Here is a 16,906-nt window from a genome sequence, read left to right as displayed (position 1 = left end):
AGAGAGAGAGAGAGAGAGAGAGGGAGAGGGAGAGAGAAGGGGTCAGTCTATGGTCGTCGGATGGACTCAGTAATTAACGACAATTTGGCCGGCGGAAAGAGACCAAATCCAAACCAGTGAAACAAAAGGAGACACTTTAACATTGATGCTGTTGGCTGGTCTGTCTACACAGTTAAACACCCTCACCAACAGCAGCAGCACCCAGCTGAGTTTACGAGCGTCACCCTATGTGTTGAAGCCTCATTGCCCCCTTTACATCCTTGATTGCACTTTGTGACACGATTTACTTGTCACAATATCTCGCACTACACTATGCTGCCCTGCTCTGGGGTGCCTTTCTTGAAGGCGTAGTTGTTAGCACTTAGCAACTTGGGCAGTCGTCAATGGGAAATTGTAAAGCAAACAACAAAGTAGCTAACAAAGTTAGCAACTATGGTTTCCAGAAATGCACCCCATGCCCTGCCTTGTCTTGTCCTTCTCTTACCGCCTGCGAGAGGAAATGAAATGGAAAGCGAATGACTTCACTTACTTGACAATGGCTTGTCCTCGGGTCACTCCTTTCAGCTTCTTGTAGTGCTCGATGACTCGGTCCTCGCTGTGGTGAAACAGAGCGTGGGGAAGCACACGATGAGATCATAACGTACGGAGAGACGCTGCTGGTGGCACTGCTGGTGGTGTGGTAAGAGGCTTAAAATGTTAATTTCATTCACATCTTTTTTCTTTGCTTGTCTTTTTTTAGCCCAAATAAAACTGTTTTAACAGCCTGTCCTGTGAGACATACTGTATCTCTGAAGCCCGCAGCACTGACTGCACGCCATCTGGACAACTGCAGTATCAATCCTCGACCCCGGCAGGCTTTACCCAATATCACCCCCCCACTCTGTTCAACACTAACACCCACCCACATGCATCTGCGAAAGCACACACACACACACACATAGACACACACATACACACACATACATGCAGACCAGGGCTTGACATTAACTTTTTCACCCACCGGCCAATGTGGCTAGTGATTTTCCCAAGTCACTAGCCATTCAGCCTTTCTACTAGCCATACATTTGATATTGTTTTTTGTTTTCTTTATTGTGATGGTGTACATCTATCCTCAGAAGATGAGGTGTTAAAGCAAGATGGGTGTATAGCTTTCAACTTGGAAGTAGCCTATATTAAGCAAATATAAACTGAGTTACTGAGCTTTTTCTTGTTCTTCGATACAAACAATTGACACACAGGGCAAACAGCATGGTATAGGGTACTATGATACATACTGTCAGAGCCAGTCAAATTGGCTAGTGACACTGAAAGTATTACTAGCCACAGACAAGTTTTACCAGCATTTGGCCGGTTGGCAGGTGCCAGTGTCAAGCCCTGACACACACACACACACACACACACACACACACACACACACACACACACACACACACACACACACACACACACACACACACACACAGCAGTGTAGGCACACGCACACATACTGAATTGTTGCAATGCAATCTCTTCAGCTGTTGATAGACATACGCCCTCAAATATGCGGCACATGCAAGCACACGCACGCCAAACCACACAAAACAAGCTCACACACACACACACACAACTTGACACACGCTGCACATATGCCAGTGCACACGCGCACCCACCCACACCCACACACGTGCACACACACGCGCACACTGAAAGAAACACACTAAAATCTGCCAATTAATCCATGGGCAGCTGTCTGTTAGCATCAAGAGAACCCTTTAACACACCACTGACAGCAGCCTGGCACTGAGCAGGATGGGGGGGGGGGGGGGGGCATCTTGTCAAAACGGTGCCCGCGTGTACAGCTGCCAGGGAGTGGAGTTCAGTGGAGGGCACCACCACCTGGCATTCCCCAAACCGCCACCGCTGGGCAGACATGAACACGTGGGCACAACCCTAATTAATTAGACACATTATTTCAGGTAAATGAGCTGATGGATGTCGTCAACAGCTCTGCATCTGAATATGTGTTTGAATAGCTTGAGCTCCATTTGTCTACTCGTCGGCATGAGAGGGTTCAGTTTATGTGAGGTGGGGCGGGGCCGGTGGGGGGGTTAGTTGGCTGGGTGGGTCAGAGGCAGACACAGAAACAGCTTAACGAGCCAGGTGGCCATCAGCATCTGCAAATGAGCTCTTCGTGTACATAGTTAGTGGCACACATACGCAACCCAACGCACACGGCTTATGTGTATGTGCTGCTAGGATGTGCTGGTGGTACACACACACACACACACACACACACGCACGCACGCACAGCTGACATTTGGCTAATATGTGCTAATGGCATGTGCGGTTTATAAGCTCCTGATATTCTCTGCTGCTGGTGCCATACAGTTGACATTCTGTGAACACGTGCTATTGGGGATGTATAAGCCACTAACATTCGCTAGTGGTAAGACACAGTTCTTCCTTATTAATAACAAAGCAAACACAAATAGTATCTTGTGTAGTTAATCCCTCATGGCTTTATAGGGCAACTTTGATAGTCATGGTAAATACACTACAGCCATGGGTCCAAAACGTTTTTTCTGCTGGGACCCCACCATTTTGTATCTAAATATATTTTTACAAGCCCTTTCCCCCATATTCCAAATAGAGTTCTTCAGTAACGCGGANGCATGTGGTAGATTGTAGTCTTTCATGTTAGCATTTAAGGACTTCCTGGTTCGTATCGGCTTCCGGCCTCCATAGGGAATGAATAGGGGCTAGTTTCAAATAAGCTCCGAGTGCAAGCACGCGCTTAGCGAACCCCCGCAAACTGTCGAGGGTGTTAAAAATAGGCTGTAGGTATGACATGGTTGATCATTTTGTGTCAAACTTCGACATAAATACGATGTTGCGTCCATATGCTAAACCCGGAAACTTTTGGCGACTACAGAAGCGGCGCCTGTATCTAACGTCATGTACGTGCGGAAGGTTGTACCCATGGCAACCAAAGGAAAGTATGTAGTTCGGAAGTTTTAATGATCAGAAAGGGGTTAGCAATATTGAATTATAATCGTCATGATTTAACATGTGAATACACCAACATGATGATACGATCCGTTCCACTAATGAGAAAGGGATGCGGGGACACGCTAATGTTCGTTGTTGGCGTGCAACTTATATTTTTGCCAAACCTGAATCTCTATGGCGTTTTGCAATGTAAAAAAATCGCCATGGAACCGGAAGTCCAAACGCCGCATACAAGTTGACGTCAACGCTGAAGAGCTCTATGGCTAGCATTTTTTGTCCCTAAATAGGAATAAATATTAATTTGAAATTCCCAGGAAAAGCAAATACATGTATTAATTATTAACCATACATGCATGTACTGTTACTTACCAATATATGAAATGGTTATATCATACAAAAGCATATATTCAAGATATACGACAAACAGTCAATTCTGTCTGTGACCAACCCTACGTAGTCGCGAACCCCACTTTGGAAGACACTGCACAGTATGCAAGCAAATAATACTTGGAGTTCTAAAAAGCTTAAAGGGGTATGCCACTATTTTGGGGCTTAATACAGTCAAAATCGTTGGCTGGGGTTTATAAAGTGTCTTATTTTTCATGTTAAGCGTTGTCTTGCTTTAAGACAAGTTAAAAAAAGGAGTATGCCGCTAAGCTAGTGAAAGTCAATGGATCCGTGTAGCATGCTACACGGATCCATTGACTTTCACTAGCTTACCGACATATTCCCTCTTTTAACTTGTCTTAAAGCAAGATCACGCTTAACATGAAAAATAAGACACTTTACCACTTTTATAAACCCCGGCCAATGATTTTAACTGTATTAAGCCCAAAAATAGTGGCATACCCCTTTAAACGCTCTTCATATGCTCTGGTTGTAGAGGCAGGTCACAAGCTGTATGTATTGGTAGAATGCACAGCTTGCAAGTTGCAAAATATGTGTTTGTGGTATGCAGAGGTTACAACCTGCGAATGCAGACTCGTGATGCATGATGCGGCTCAGCTTACCAGTATGCGAGCGAAGGGTGCTCCGTCAACACGTTGGTGGGTAAGGTGGGAAGTTTCTTCAGATCCTCACGCGTGCATTCATCACTGGGGATGAGCAGAGATATCGTCCGTTAAATTTTAAAAAATAAAACCCACAGACACAGGATATGAAAGCCGGCACAGCACAGGAGAGGAGATTTTAATAACCATAAACCCGCAGCCAGGAATACTCCCCAGCCATTCATCACGATCAACTGCGAGCTTCAGATTAGTAATAGATTTCAGGACCGGAAATATAACAGTTGCATGAAAAAAAAAACTCTCCAAAATGAAAAATATGAAAGGTTGCAGGGAAAAAGGTTTTGCACTTTCATCATCATGATAACAGCTTTGAGTTAATTGGCATTCCTGAAAGGGTGAAATCTGTGGTAAAAAATATATTTCTGTCTGTGCCTGTCTGCTGTTGCTGCTGGGATGACTACAGAGAGAGAACATCTAAACACGCTATCTCAGCTCTTATCAAAAGGCCTTTCTTTCAAGAGCCTCTTTTTTCTTGGTAAACAAGGTGTGTCTGCCTGCATTAATAGAAGTAACACGGTCCTGTTCGTACAGGCAAGGCAGGCATTCCCAAACCATCGCTGGGCTTAACTCTCTGTTCTGTTCTGTCTATGGAGGACCGGGGGCGGATCTAGCCATTTTAGGGCCCTAGGCGAAATATAAACATGGGGCCCTCAAAAGTCATTATATAGACAGAACATTCTAGGTTTTGGTGCCATTTTAGTGTTTCGTCTCATATATTATCTTGGATTACTTTACACAAGTGACAAATTAAGATCATGCTTTTTTGTGTGTGTGTGTGTTTACCGCAACTGGTGTGACAGTTGGGGCCCCTATGGAGGACAGATTTGGTCGGGGCCCTAGGCAATTGCCTAGGTTTGCCTAATGGAAAGTCTGCCTCTGTGGAGGACATGCACAGACCAGCACCACTAAGGTAAAGTACGTCCTCCATAATTCCCTTATCCTCCACCACAAAGCACTGAGATATGTGCAAAATATTGTACATAGGTCCCCATAAATCACGGATACAGGAAGGAGATAAAAAAACTGAGGTTTCTCTCTCTCTCTCTCTCTCTTTTCCTTCTCCTGCGATGCACTTTCTCTCTCTCCTACAGGCCACTGCTGGTGCCTTATCTCTCTAGACATAATGTGTTGTATGTCACTGTCAAGGTCCCACGATAATATGAACCATGAGTCACTCAATACACAGGCAGGGGGAGCAAAGTGCCTTTCAATTGGAGAGAGAGAGAGAGAGAGAGAGAGAGAGAGAGAGAGAGAGAGAGAGAGAGAGAGAGAGAGAGAGAGAGAGAGAGAGAGAGAGAGAGAGAGAGAGAGAGAGAGAGAGAGAGAGAAGGGGGGCTTGGCAAAGCTCTACACTGTAGAGGCTTGACAAAGGCTATTCAGGGGCCTCGCTGGCCAGACCTGGTGGGAGGCAGGAGGGGAGAGAGAGAATGGGGAGAGGGAGAGAATGGGGAGAGAGAGAAAGAGAGAGAGAGAGAGAGAGAGAGAGAGAGAGAGAGAGAGAGAGAGAGAAGGAGGGGGTTGGGGTACAGTTTGGACGAGGGTTGCACCATTCAGAGCGAGGACCCTCACATGACCAAAAAACAGCAGGACTGTTTGGTGTTTTGGAAAATACAGACACAGACACACACAGAGCTCGCACGCACCATGGCCATTGTCTCAAGCCATAGTGTCCATAGCCGTGGTGTTTCAACCATCAACACGTTTGTTGTTCTTCTACTGTTGAATGAAATGCCCCTCGCAGAGCAGAGAATAACGAGTGCATGTCACTGCCATACTCTGGCGACATCAACAATCTCTGCTAGGTGTGTACGAGTTTCCAGGCCAGCAAACAAACAGTGGCATGAATAATATTTAACTAAGTACTCCATTGGACTGCTATAAAACACACCTACGAACAAGCCCCATTTATCAGCTATGGCTTATCACACTTGGGGAAAGCCAGGAAGAGCGTTGACGTATACCTGGCTCCTTTTCTGCATGGGTTCTTATTTTGCTTCGCCGTGTGATTAGTGACTTAGACTGTGATGACAATTACACATGTAGTTTTATAACAAGGGAATAGAGTCTGGTGAGTTATGAATAAGGGGGTTGTCTGTGTGTGTGTGTGTGTGTGTGTGTGTGTGTGTGTGTGTGTGTGTGTGTGTGTGTGTGTGTGTGTGTGTGTGTGTGTGTGTGTGTGTGTGTGTGTGTGTGTGTGTGTGTGTCGCCAAAGGGGGTCTGCGGTGGATGCCCCAACACCCCGGCTTAACCCCCCTGTGCTGCCATGCACCTGGAAGCCATTACAGCGTCTGGCTTATCTCGTGGAGCATGGCAGGCCAGACTATGGGCACCACAGCTCCTACACCCACCCTCCAAACTCAGCTAAATGTGTGTATGTATGGATGTACTGTGTGTGTGTGTGTGTGTGTGTGTGTGTGTGTGTGTGTGTGTGTGTGTGTGTGTGTGTGTGTGTGTGTGTGTGTGTGTGTGTGTGTGTGTGTGTGTGTCAGTTAAGGGTATGTATGCATATACGTGTGTGTGTGTGTGTGTGTGTGTGTGTGTGTGTGTGTGTGTGTGTGTGTGTGTGTGTGTGTGTGTACGTGTGTGTGTGTGTGTGCGTGCGTGCGTGATATGGGGCTAGTCAGTTCAAGTCTGTGGGTGGAGAAAGGGAAAGGGAGACGAAAAAAAGGCACACTAATGGATGAGCTATTCTGGTGGAGTGGCATGAAGCCACTGGTACCTGGGTACAAAGGCCAGATGTGCTCGCTGCTGCTGCTGCTGCTGCTGCTGCTGCTGCTGCTGCTGCTGCTGCTGCTGCTGCTGCTGCTGCTGCTGCACAATCTCAGCTCAACAGCACCCAACCCTGATATGCACATACTGCATGCAAGGCTTAAAGCGGTTATAAACTGCAACTAGATGGCCAATCCCACTTTAAGAACTCCTACTAATATTACAATAAGAGTTCACTTTATATACTACTCGGCTACCCTTCAAAGGCGAGTCAGTTTGTTACTAGATGTTATGCATGGACCTCGGGAAGAGTAGGTGCCATTTCCTGCAATCGTTGCAGTATATGGGTACACAAGGGTGTCACCCTGAACATACCCTACTACCTCAGCTCCCTCGGCCCTATACCATCCTATCATACCCCACACCAGGGGTATTCAATTAAATGTCAACGAGGGCCAGTTTTTCAAATTCCTCCTAGTAAAGGGGCCGAACTATACGTAGGCCTATGTATTGGTTGGCGACTATGAATGAAAAAAAATATGGGAGACTTCATTGAGGTGGGGGGTTTGGGGGTTTGGAAGATTTTGCATTTCTTAGACGTCCATTTCAGCTCGATACAGAACTGTACTTTTAGCTCTAAATTCTGAAAAACAATTCTGTATTTCAAGGGGCTTGTGGGGGGCCAGAGCCTTGCGCTCTAAGTGCCGCATCTGGCCCCAGGGCCGCCATTTGAATAGCCCTGCCCTACACCAAAATATGCCATCCGTTTCTTTATTCTATCCTATCCTAACCTATTCTGTCCTGTCCCATCCTAGCCTATACTATCCTGTATTAGCCTCTTCAATATTATTCTGTCCTGTCCCATCATATACTGTCCAATGCCAACCCATTTGAATACTAGTGCACCCTATTCTTCTATCCGAGCTCTGTTGCTTGGTGTGCCGAGTACACTGGGAGACGTCTCCCTGCTTCAGATGAGTTCCCAGGAAGGCATGGATGGGGGTGGGAACACACACACACACACACACACACACACACACACACACACACACACACACACACACACACACACACACACACACACACACACACACACACACACACACACACACACACACACACACACACACACACACACACACACACACACACCTAATCTCCAGGTCTGCCTCTTAGGACTCCCTTCAGTCCGGGGCGTGAGCAGTGGTGGATGTTTTATATGGAGGGGGATTTACAAATGTTAACATCCCATATGCACTACTGTCTTCATTCCAGTGGTTCTTAAAGTGGGGGCCAGGGAACCCAGGGGGGCCGCGAGGGGGTGCTAGGGAGGCCGCGGCAGGTTGGCAGGAAAGGCAAAATAGATAATTGGATAAATTGAATAACTAAAATAAACCAAGAATAAATCAAACTATGTTCCCTTTAGTTAAGAACTGCATTATCATACTCTACTGTATATCTGAACATCAGTACCATTATCATCTTTTTATATATCCCAATGGGGAACTGACTCATGGACCTAGACTACGGTTGTGAAAGGGGTGTGCAGAAAAAAAGCTGTGTGGCACACCCTATGTAAGGGGGGGCTTTGGCCAGAATCTACTGGTATATGGGGGGGCGAGGAGGTATAATGTAGGTATAACCACAGGGGGCCATGTCATGGTAAAGTTTGGGAATCCCTACTCTATTCACTGCCGCAGACCGCAGTAACACAGCAATGTAAGAGCATCGTAAGTCATAACAGACACAAATCTCATACGCACAGAGACGCTCCTGGGTCTGACTGGTCTGGATTCTCAAATGAGGTCATTGAATACACAAGGCATGGCGGCCATTTCCGGGGCAGGTTAAACAGCACCATTCAAGGGTACAGTGTGCAGGTAGTGAAACATTAACTCGTCTGGATAATATTTCTGAAAGGAACTGCAAACACTCTGGGTGGAGCAATCAATGCTTGACAAAACATAACCTCCTTTCCTTGGGGATAAATAAATAGAGCACTCTATTTTCACCTGACATTTGGTAAACTTGATGCTATACATCTTAAACCATTTATGATTTTGTTCAACAACACGCCCTTAGAAGTACTAAATGGCAGTGCTTGCTAGGTACTCTCTCCCCTGTGTGTGTATAGGGTATAGTTAACTTCTCCATACACACCATACAATGCCTACCTGTGCACTAATCATTGTTTTCAAATAATACACAGGGGTGGCCTCTGAACTGAGAGAGAAGGGTAAAAACATGTGTGCGCGCGCACACGCACACACACACACACGCACACGCACACGCACACACACACACACACACACACACACACACACACACACACACACACACACACACACACACACACACACACACGCCTGCTGTGATTGTAGGGGTCGTATATTTGTAGGTCACCACAGGTCTCCCTACCATTCAAAGCCAACATAATAAAGTCTCATGGCTCTTTTAAAAACTCCCCGCAGACCTCAGGCTCCCTTCATCCAACTTCAGCACATCAGCACTTTTCCCTACTACAACCTTTGCAGTCTCTGTGCCCAGCAAGGAGAAGCGATAACACCACACACAAAGGCAAATGGATAAGGCTCGATGAACATTGAAAAAGGAAGCCATCATTTATTACACACAATAATAGGAAAAATTACTTTGGAGCAACTCCATTTTGAGTTAGATGTCAAAATATGCTGACAGGAGTACATCAACATAAACAAATCAAACTAAATCAAAACAGAGCTATTAATTTGTGACCTAGAACTAGGACATGAGGTAGACTTTTGTTTAAGATTCCACTGTAGTTGACACTGCATGAACAAGGAACTAAATGGATTTAAAATCCCACCTGACCTCACCATGCAAAACCAAATAGGCCTAAATGTACCCATGTCTAGAGTTCCACTGCAGAGTCAAAATGTCTAGTGTTAAGGTGCAATCTGACTTCACACAGGTGTGTGATGCACAATAGTTCTGGTGCCAAAACTTGATGCAAGCAGCTTTAGTCATAGCAACAATCCCACATCCCCCAAGAAGTTTGTTTACAGCACAGTAAGACTAACAAATGTGAAGAAAGTTTTGAAATTGCCTTACCTCGTGTAGTCTCCATTCGCTTCCTAAAAGACAACAAATAAAAAAAGAGTTAAACAACTGAGAAGACGGAATAATAAAGAAAATACATCAAAAACAGGTGTAACAACTGGACCACGAGAAACATACAAGGGAGTATTTGACATGTTCTCCTGTTGTGTTAAGAAGTCAGGGTATTGGCCCACTTAAGGCGCTTAACTAGCAATCACGAGGAGAGTACACACAATATCAACAGCTCCAGCCTGATCCCCCCTTTACATATCCCACACTATTAGAACTATAGGCTCTAAAACCTGTTGCAAATATACACCGATTGTTCTTCAGTTGCATGAACGACACGATCTTACAACATAGCTCAGCAACAGACAGCAAAGAAGATTGTTACATAGATTGTTACATCGAGGTCCATGAAATAGAACTGATACAACTAACGTTGTAGCAATCTGAATTTGAAAGCCCACTGGACACGAATGCATCGCTGCAGACAGCGAATTCAAATGCAGCACGTCGTTAGAGCGCATGCCTGCACAGCGATTCTTTCTGTCATACTAATGTTGGGAATATATCAAAAAGACTTGCTTACCTGCAGCGCATAAGCCGCTAATTTGAATACATGGTCACTCTCCACTTCAAAAAGCCCCTAAAGTAGTAAAACAGAGCAGAAAGAAAGAAGAGTCGTCGATGTTAGTTAATCCTCCCCCACAGACCGTCCTATCCTAGTTGTTCACTCTTCCCCACTTTGGAAATTGCCTGTGCCGCTACCTTCAGGATCCACTACGATGGACGAAACCATTAAGCCGCCGTATATTTCGTCTCAAAATACGCAACCTGGATTTATTTTACGCCGACGTAATGCATGTCTCAACAGATTAATAACTATTAAATGTTAAAAGTAGAAGCTATAAATTCGTCAAAGACAGAAACCTAAAAAGTGCTTATAAGTTTGTCGACTATAAAATGGTACAGTCGAAGAGCAGGTTGATGTTGTTCGGGGGGCTGGAAAACATGAGAAGAAACTTGCGCTCGCCATCGCGGCGCGCACTCGCGAGTTTCAGAGAACGGAGAAAGATATAGCATTTGTAGCGTGAAATAGTTACTGTACCAATTGTTTGCAATTACGAAAAGCTAAAAAAAAACAAAAAAAAACGACCCCACTATTGTTATTAGGTAAATCTAGACTAATGTCCGAGCAGAGACCCTTCGACCTCGCCATCTGCAGCTTGTCAGAGGAGACTCAAACAGCAGGCAACACCATGAACTTTGAGATCAAGGGGTAGATTCTAACGCCAGCGACAATAACGTTCTTCAGAAACTATAAACACAGGGCATATAAACCGTCATTATTAATGCGGATCCTCGCCGCAGTTGCATAGTCTAATTCACAGATTAGAAGCGTTAACCACGTAATCTACTGTGATGGTATGTCAATTAGCATTGAACTATCTATGCAGAGAATATTCAGCGGTTTGGGCCATAGATGTAGGGGCGTAGCAGAATATTTTGGGCCCTATGTACAATCAGCTCCAATGGACCCCCCCACCCCCAGCCATATAACTACATAAATTGGAGTGTGTGTGGGCCCCCTAAATCCATTGGGCCCCGGTGACTTAGTCACACTTTACCCCCCCTGTATGACACCCTTGCATACACGTAGATGGATATGATATTACTAAGCAATTAAATTGTTGTTGTATTTTCCCAAACATCATTTTATGGCTGAGTCTGTCCTTTTAAAACAGCCCACCCACCGCCCACTCCACAGTGTCTGGGGCAGCAGCACACCCTGCCTGTCCATCCCTTATTAACCCAAACTGGCCTGAATGGCTCTGATCTGACAGAGGCTTTACAGATGGGCTCCCCCTGGACAAGCTGAGCAGAGCAGTGAGATGGATTACAGGTTTTCAGAACAGACAACAGAGCACATGAAGCATTGTTCTCACCCACGTCATTAGAACCGTATGTATATCATAGAAATACACAACGCATATCACAAATATATTGTCTTCCTTAATTCTTCTTAATTCTTCTCTATCCCTGCAGTGGATGAATAATTTGAAGAAACAGAGTGTGATCTATGGCCTATATTGTCTTCCTTAATGCTTAACAATTCTGAGTCACACATAAAAAACAACAACCAGACAAACAAATAGCGAGCCTGTTCACTTCACTGCTACGTCAACAAGTCGTTGTCCAACAAGCAGCAAAGCTACGGAACCAACATAGCAGGAGGGGTGAAGTGAAGTGCTAAACATGGTCAGAGAGAGAGAGCGAGAGAGCGAGAGAGAGAGAGAGAGAGAGAGAGAGAGAGAGAGAGAGAGAGAGAGAGAGAGAGAGAGAGAGAGAGAGAAAGTATGAACCAGAAAGAGACCCTGTGCTGTCTGTCTGTGCTGGAATGGGCTCTCCCTGGCTCTAAGTTAGTGCTTCTCAACGTGGGCGGTACAGCCCCCCAGGGGGCTTTGGAGAGCTGAGAGGTGCTTAGTTGCCATTAGGGGGGCATTAGTTCATTTAATTTTCCAATACTAAGAGGGGCGTTGTCAGTCTTATGATGATGTCAAAAGAGGCGTTGGAAGGCTTGTGATGAGGACAAGGGGGTGTTTCTTTAAAAAAAAAAAAGGTTGAGAACCACTGGTGTAAGTGGTGCTTCACAGGAGGGGAGTCTGGAGAGAGGCCAGGCAGACTGCCACACTTGCGCTGTTGCTTAGCGGACTCAGAGTGACCCTCTGCTGCCAGCACACGCTGCTTTCTATTTGTTGTGTAATGTCTACATCAGTGAGTTTAGTTCTTAGCTGCCTGCACTTTGGAGTCATTTTGCGGTCAAATGCAATTTCAATCTTCTATGCTAACGCAAGCATTGATCCCTTTTCATGTATCTGCAGTGCTTTATTATTTTTGTGAAGCACATGCCTCTGCTCTCTGCTCAGTGTGTGAAATGCTCACTGCTGTTGCAGCTTATGCTGGGCTGTGTTGGCCTTGTTGCCGGCACAAAGGCGGCTTCATGGCTGCCAACTGTGTTTTTGGCCCGACATGCTTGTTTAAGAGACGCTGACATCTGGAGGCACGCACACACACAAGCACACACACACACACACACACTCACTCTCACACACACACACACACACACACACACACACACACACACACACACACACACACACACACACACACACACACACACACACACACACACACACACACTCATAAACACATGCACACACACACACACACACTCTCTCTCACACACACACACACACACACTCTTTCACACACACACACACACACACACACACACACACACACACACACACACACACACACACACACACACACACACACACACACACACACACACACACACACACACACACACACACACACACACACACACACACACACACACACACACACACAGCCTCCTTCTCGCCTTTAAACTTCCAGAAGCCACCCCTGAACATAGCCGGGTGGGGGGGACTCTACTTCTAGGGGATCCCCCCAAACCACACCCCCTAACCACTCACTCCCCTCACAAACAGTACCCTGTGCCGTTGGTTACTGGACGTGATTTATAGGGGAATTAGTCATTCCATGACTCAGTCTGGCTGTGCAAAGCAATGCTGACACTGCAGATGACATTAGATAATGGGATTTTTTGTTGTTGTTGTTGCTTTACTTACGTTAAAGATACAGGATTTGGCATTCAGGAAGAAGAGTTCTATAGTTGTCGTGTCCTTCAGAAATGTTATGTTCTCGATGTAAAACCTACAGGGGATTTCAGTATGACGTTATTTATACATACAATAAACAACTGTTGATTAAGGCAATTATAAAAAAAAACACACAAGTCAAATCCAGAAGTTACATTGCAACAGTGAGTTTGATGCATCAGTGCAATGGCCAAATGAGGAAAAAGTATCTGAGTATCCATGGCAAATCATGGCTAAATGGCGCCCCCTAATGGGAATGTGAAAGAACAACAGGGTCCTTTTTGGGGAAACATTCATGCAGAGATGCTGTCAATCACATAGAAAGTATATCTTCTGCGCTCCTGTACCTCACAATCAAGTGCATCATCAACGGGATGGTGAATGTTGCTAAATAAAATTTAACATCCATTTGCTCTGTTGATCTTCCTTCATAAAATGCTGTTCTGCCACTGACATGACTTATTGCAAGTAAGTACGGCAAACTAATCCAGCAAGCCAAGAGCTTTTGGACTGATGAGGAATGTACAGTGTTAGATGATAAGATGTTAGAGACCTACTGACCTCACAAGGAACTTGAGCTCCAAAGGGCCAGTCTTCTTGGAGAAGTTGTGATCCAACACTCGCCGGTCCAGCTGCAGCCAATTATGTTGACCTCTATTAAAATGAACACAAACCAAAGGTTACATATAAAAGACTGACTGGTTATACCAACAAAGAACTGAGATTATATGGCCCTGTGTGAATAAATCATTATGTGCTTCAGAGATTTAACAATTTCAGCCAATGTACTGTCACAATGACAAAGAACTACAACCAAATTTGTTGGCTGTTTCAAAGCATGGCTATTGTTCATTGTGCCTTGTGTTTAACAAGTTGAAAGGGCTTAATTAACTCCAAGGATTTATTTCCATTTGAACAGCTTTTTACAACAATATTCTGTGATTCATAATTACAACAACATACTTCCAGACAGCGCCAGCCCCTGAAGGTTTATAAATTTGGAAAGCTTTTTCCCAATTATAATGTGAACAGGCCCTCAACAAAGCACACATAACCAGGATATGTGAACGTGCTTTAAGACAGTGTCTATGTGATCCTGGCATGGTGAGTATCCAAATCAAATCTCCCACACAGCCAAATAGGGCTTGTTTCGGGTGCAGGTTCAAAAACGTGAAGTTCATAGGTAATGAAAAAAAAAAACGCACACCGGTGGGCTCCCATTTATTCCTGTGTGACATTTCGGACCCGGGTGGCACACAGGAATAAAATGGATTAAATGGGAGCTCTCCGGTGTGCCTTTTTTTGTCAACTATGTTCTAAGTTCTCAGAGGTGGGATGAAAAGGCGTCCTCAACTGAAGGGCTCTTTTCCAAAACACCATAAAAGCCATTTCATTTAATTAGCATATTTTTCATAAATCTTTTTACATTTTATTTTGAAGTATCAATGAGGCGATTGAAGTACGTTGATGTTTCCTTGACAAATTCAAGCAAATAAAACAGTGGTTTTCAAGGGAATTTAAAAATATATGTTTTAGAAAAGAGCTCTTTAAATACGTATGTGTACAACAGGCCAGTGTACTGGACACAGTTATAACCAATCAGGCTGATTCCAAATGGCATAAAGGGTAACTGACCAATGAGAGTACATTATACTGACCGTTTTAAAATGGTTCCGGAGTGTTGTGGACCAGGAAATACTGTGAATAGGCAGGTCGGCCAGACTGACCTGACAGTTGAATTCAATGTAGGACAGTCTAGGCCAGAGGTTCTCACACTATTTTGGGCCAAGGACACTTATTTACTTTACTTAGCAGAAAAATGTCAAGATACCCCCTTATACAAAGATACCACAATAGTTTTGACTGATGTGACAGATTTATAACATATGCTAACATAATTTTGTGGCTTAACGTTTAAGTCTTAAAATGTGTCTTGACAGTTTGGCATAATTTGCCAACAGTGTGCCATTGGTTTATGTTATGAGGGTGGGGGTATGAGGCTGAAAGTGATTGGATTACTGCAGCCAAATCAGAGATCCACTGCTGGATCAAGCTGCTCTGATGCTGCATTTTAATTCATTCAATTTTGAACTTTTTTTTTTTTTCATGGATCCCCGGACAAAGTGCCACGGACTCCTAGGGATCCGAAGGCCCAACCTTGAGAACCACTGGGCTAGGCTGTGCCTATGTCTATACTACACTTACGTCTCGTCGGTGAAGGATATCCCAAAGTATTCCTTCTCTTTGAGGTTGAAATGTGAGGCAACCAAATCCAGAAGGTCACGGGACAACAGCTTAGGCTGAGACAATTAGGAAGACACCACACCAGCATGCCATGGATGGAAAAGGGAAAGGCAAATCAACTTTAAATGTGTGTAAAACAGTCACCGTTCAGGCAGTACAAACTAAATAAATTGTCTGTCTGGTCACTGATTGTTGCTGGTCTAAAATGTACAACGTGTTAAATAAATAAATAAATGACCAACAATCAGTGATCAGATTAGTCACATTCCGATCCAACATATTCACATGAATGCACATTTAATGTACAGTGCCGTAATAGAATAGAATAGAATAGAAAAGAATAGAATAGAATAGTATGCATTTTATTGTCACTATTCACATGTATAATTTAGACTATATTCATAATGAGATTGAAATTTATCCGAATGTAAATCATTGGCCAATTTAGATCAATCAAAGTGTTTGCAAGTGAGACTTTATTTCTTTCATCTTCCAGTAATTCAAATGTGCATGAATAAGTTGGATGGAAACCTTGCTGTAATAAAGTGATAAGATGCTCAGAGAATCAAAGGACGATGTCAGGCAAATAAAACTAAACAATGTGTCTAGTCACTGATTGCCTCCAGTTTAAGAAACACCATGTTGGGTGACACAAATCAGTCAAAAGCAATCAGTGATCAGAAAAAAGACAATAGTGAATGTGGAGAACGGGTTCCAGAACACAAGATAAGGCTGCACTGAAATGGTGCAGTGACGTACCTGGACCAGGAGTTCCAACTGCCTGTCATCCAACAGACGCACCTGGCCAAGCCGCCCCTCTGTCATCTGTGGAGAGAAGAGAAGAGAAGAGAAGAGAAGAGAAGAGAAGAGAAGAGAAGAGAAGAGAAGAGAAGAGAAGAGAAGAGAAGAGAAGAGAAGAGAAGAGAAGAGAGGAGAAGAAAAGAAAATAGAAGAGAAGAGCTTCTTCAGTATTCCATAGGGTCAAGAAACATCGTTGGCATCAATCGCAATGATCAGCCTTGTTCATATTTGCTGCAAAATGTCGGGATAACAGGATATTGGATATATGAGGATATATAGTGTAGGCTACTGTATATGTGACATTTT

General features: G+C 44.4%; 1 protein-coding gene across 3 annotated transcripts in view; it reads right to left on the bottom strand.

Annotated features, from left to right (window-relative positions):
- The window catches only part of frmd4ba (FERM domain containing 4Ba), a 60,194-nt gene that overhangs the window by 32,989 nt on the left and 10,299 nt on the right, over positions 1 to 16,906 (bottom strand). For all 3 annotated transcript variants that reach the window (XM_063215282.1, XM_063215284.1, XM_063215283.1), the window contains exons 2-9: positions 16,559 to 16,624; positions 15,761 to 15,855; positions 14,117 to 14,209; positions 13,526 to 13,610; positions 10,438 to 10,494; positions 9,858 to 9,880; positions 3,999 to 4,082; positions 530 to 595 (exon numbers count right to left, since the gene is read on the bottom strand). In XM_063215282.1, coding sequence (XP_063071352.1) covers positions 530 to 595; positions 3,999 to 4,082; positions 9,858 to 9,880; positions 10,438 to 10,494; positions 13,526 to 13,610; positions 14,117 to 14,209; positions 15,761 to 15,855; positions 16,559 to 16,624 — 569 coding nt within the window. The remainder of the gene's footprint in view (positions 1 to 529; positions 596 to 3,998; positions 4,083 to 9,857; positions 9,881 to 10,437; positions 10,495 to 13,525; positions 13,611 to 14,116; positions 14,210 to 15,760; positions 15,856 to 16,558; positions 16,625 to 16,906) is intronic.

This window comes from Engraulis encrasicolus, chromosome 14, assembly GCF_034702125.1.
Source record: "Engraulis encrasicolus isolate BLACKSEA-1 chromosome 14, IST_EnEncr_1.0, whole genome shotgun sequence".
NCBI lineage: Eukaryota > Metazoa > Chordata > Actinopteri > Clupeiformes > Engraulidae > Engraulis > Engraulis encrasicolus.
Note: the sequence above shows the minus strand (reverse complement) of the source record. Positions and strands in the feature narration are given on the sequence as shown.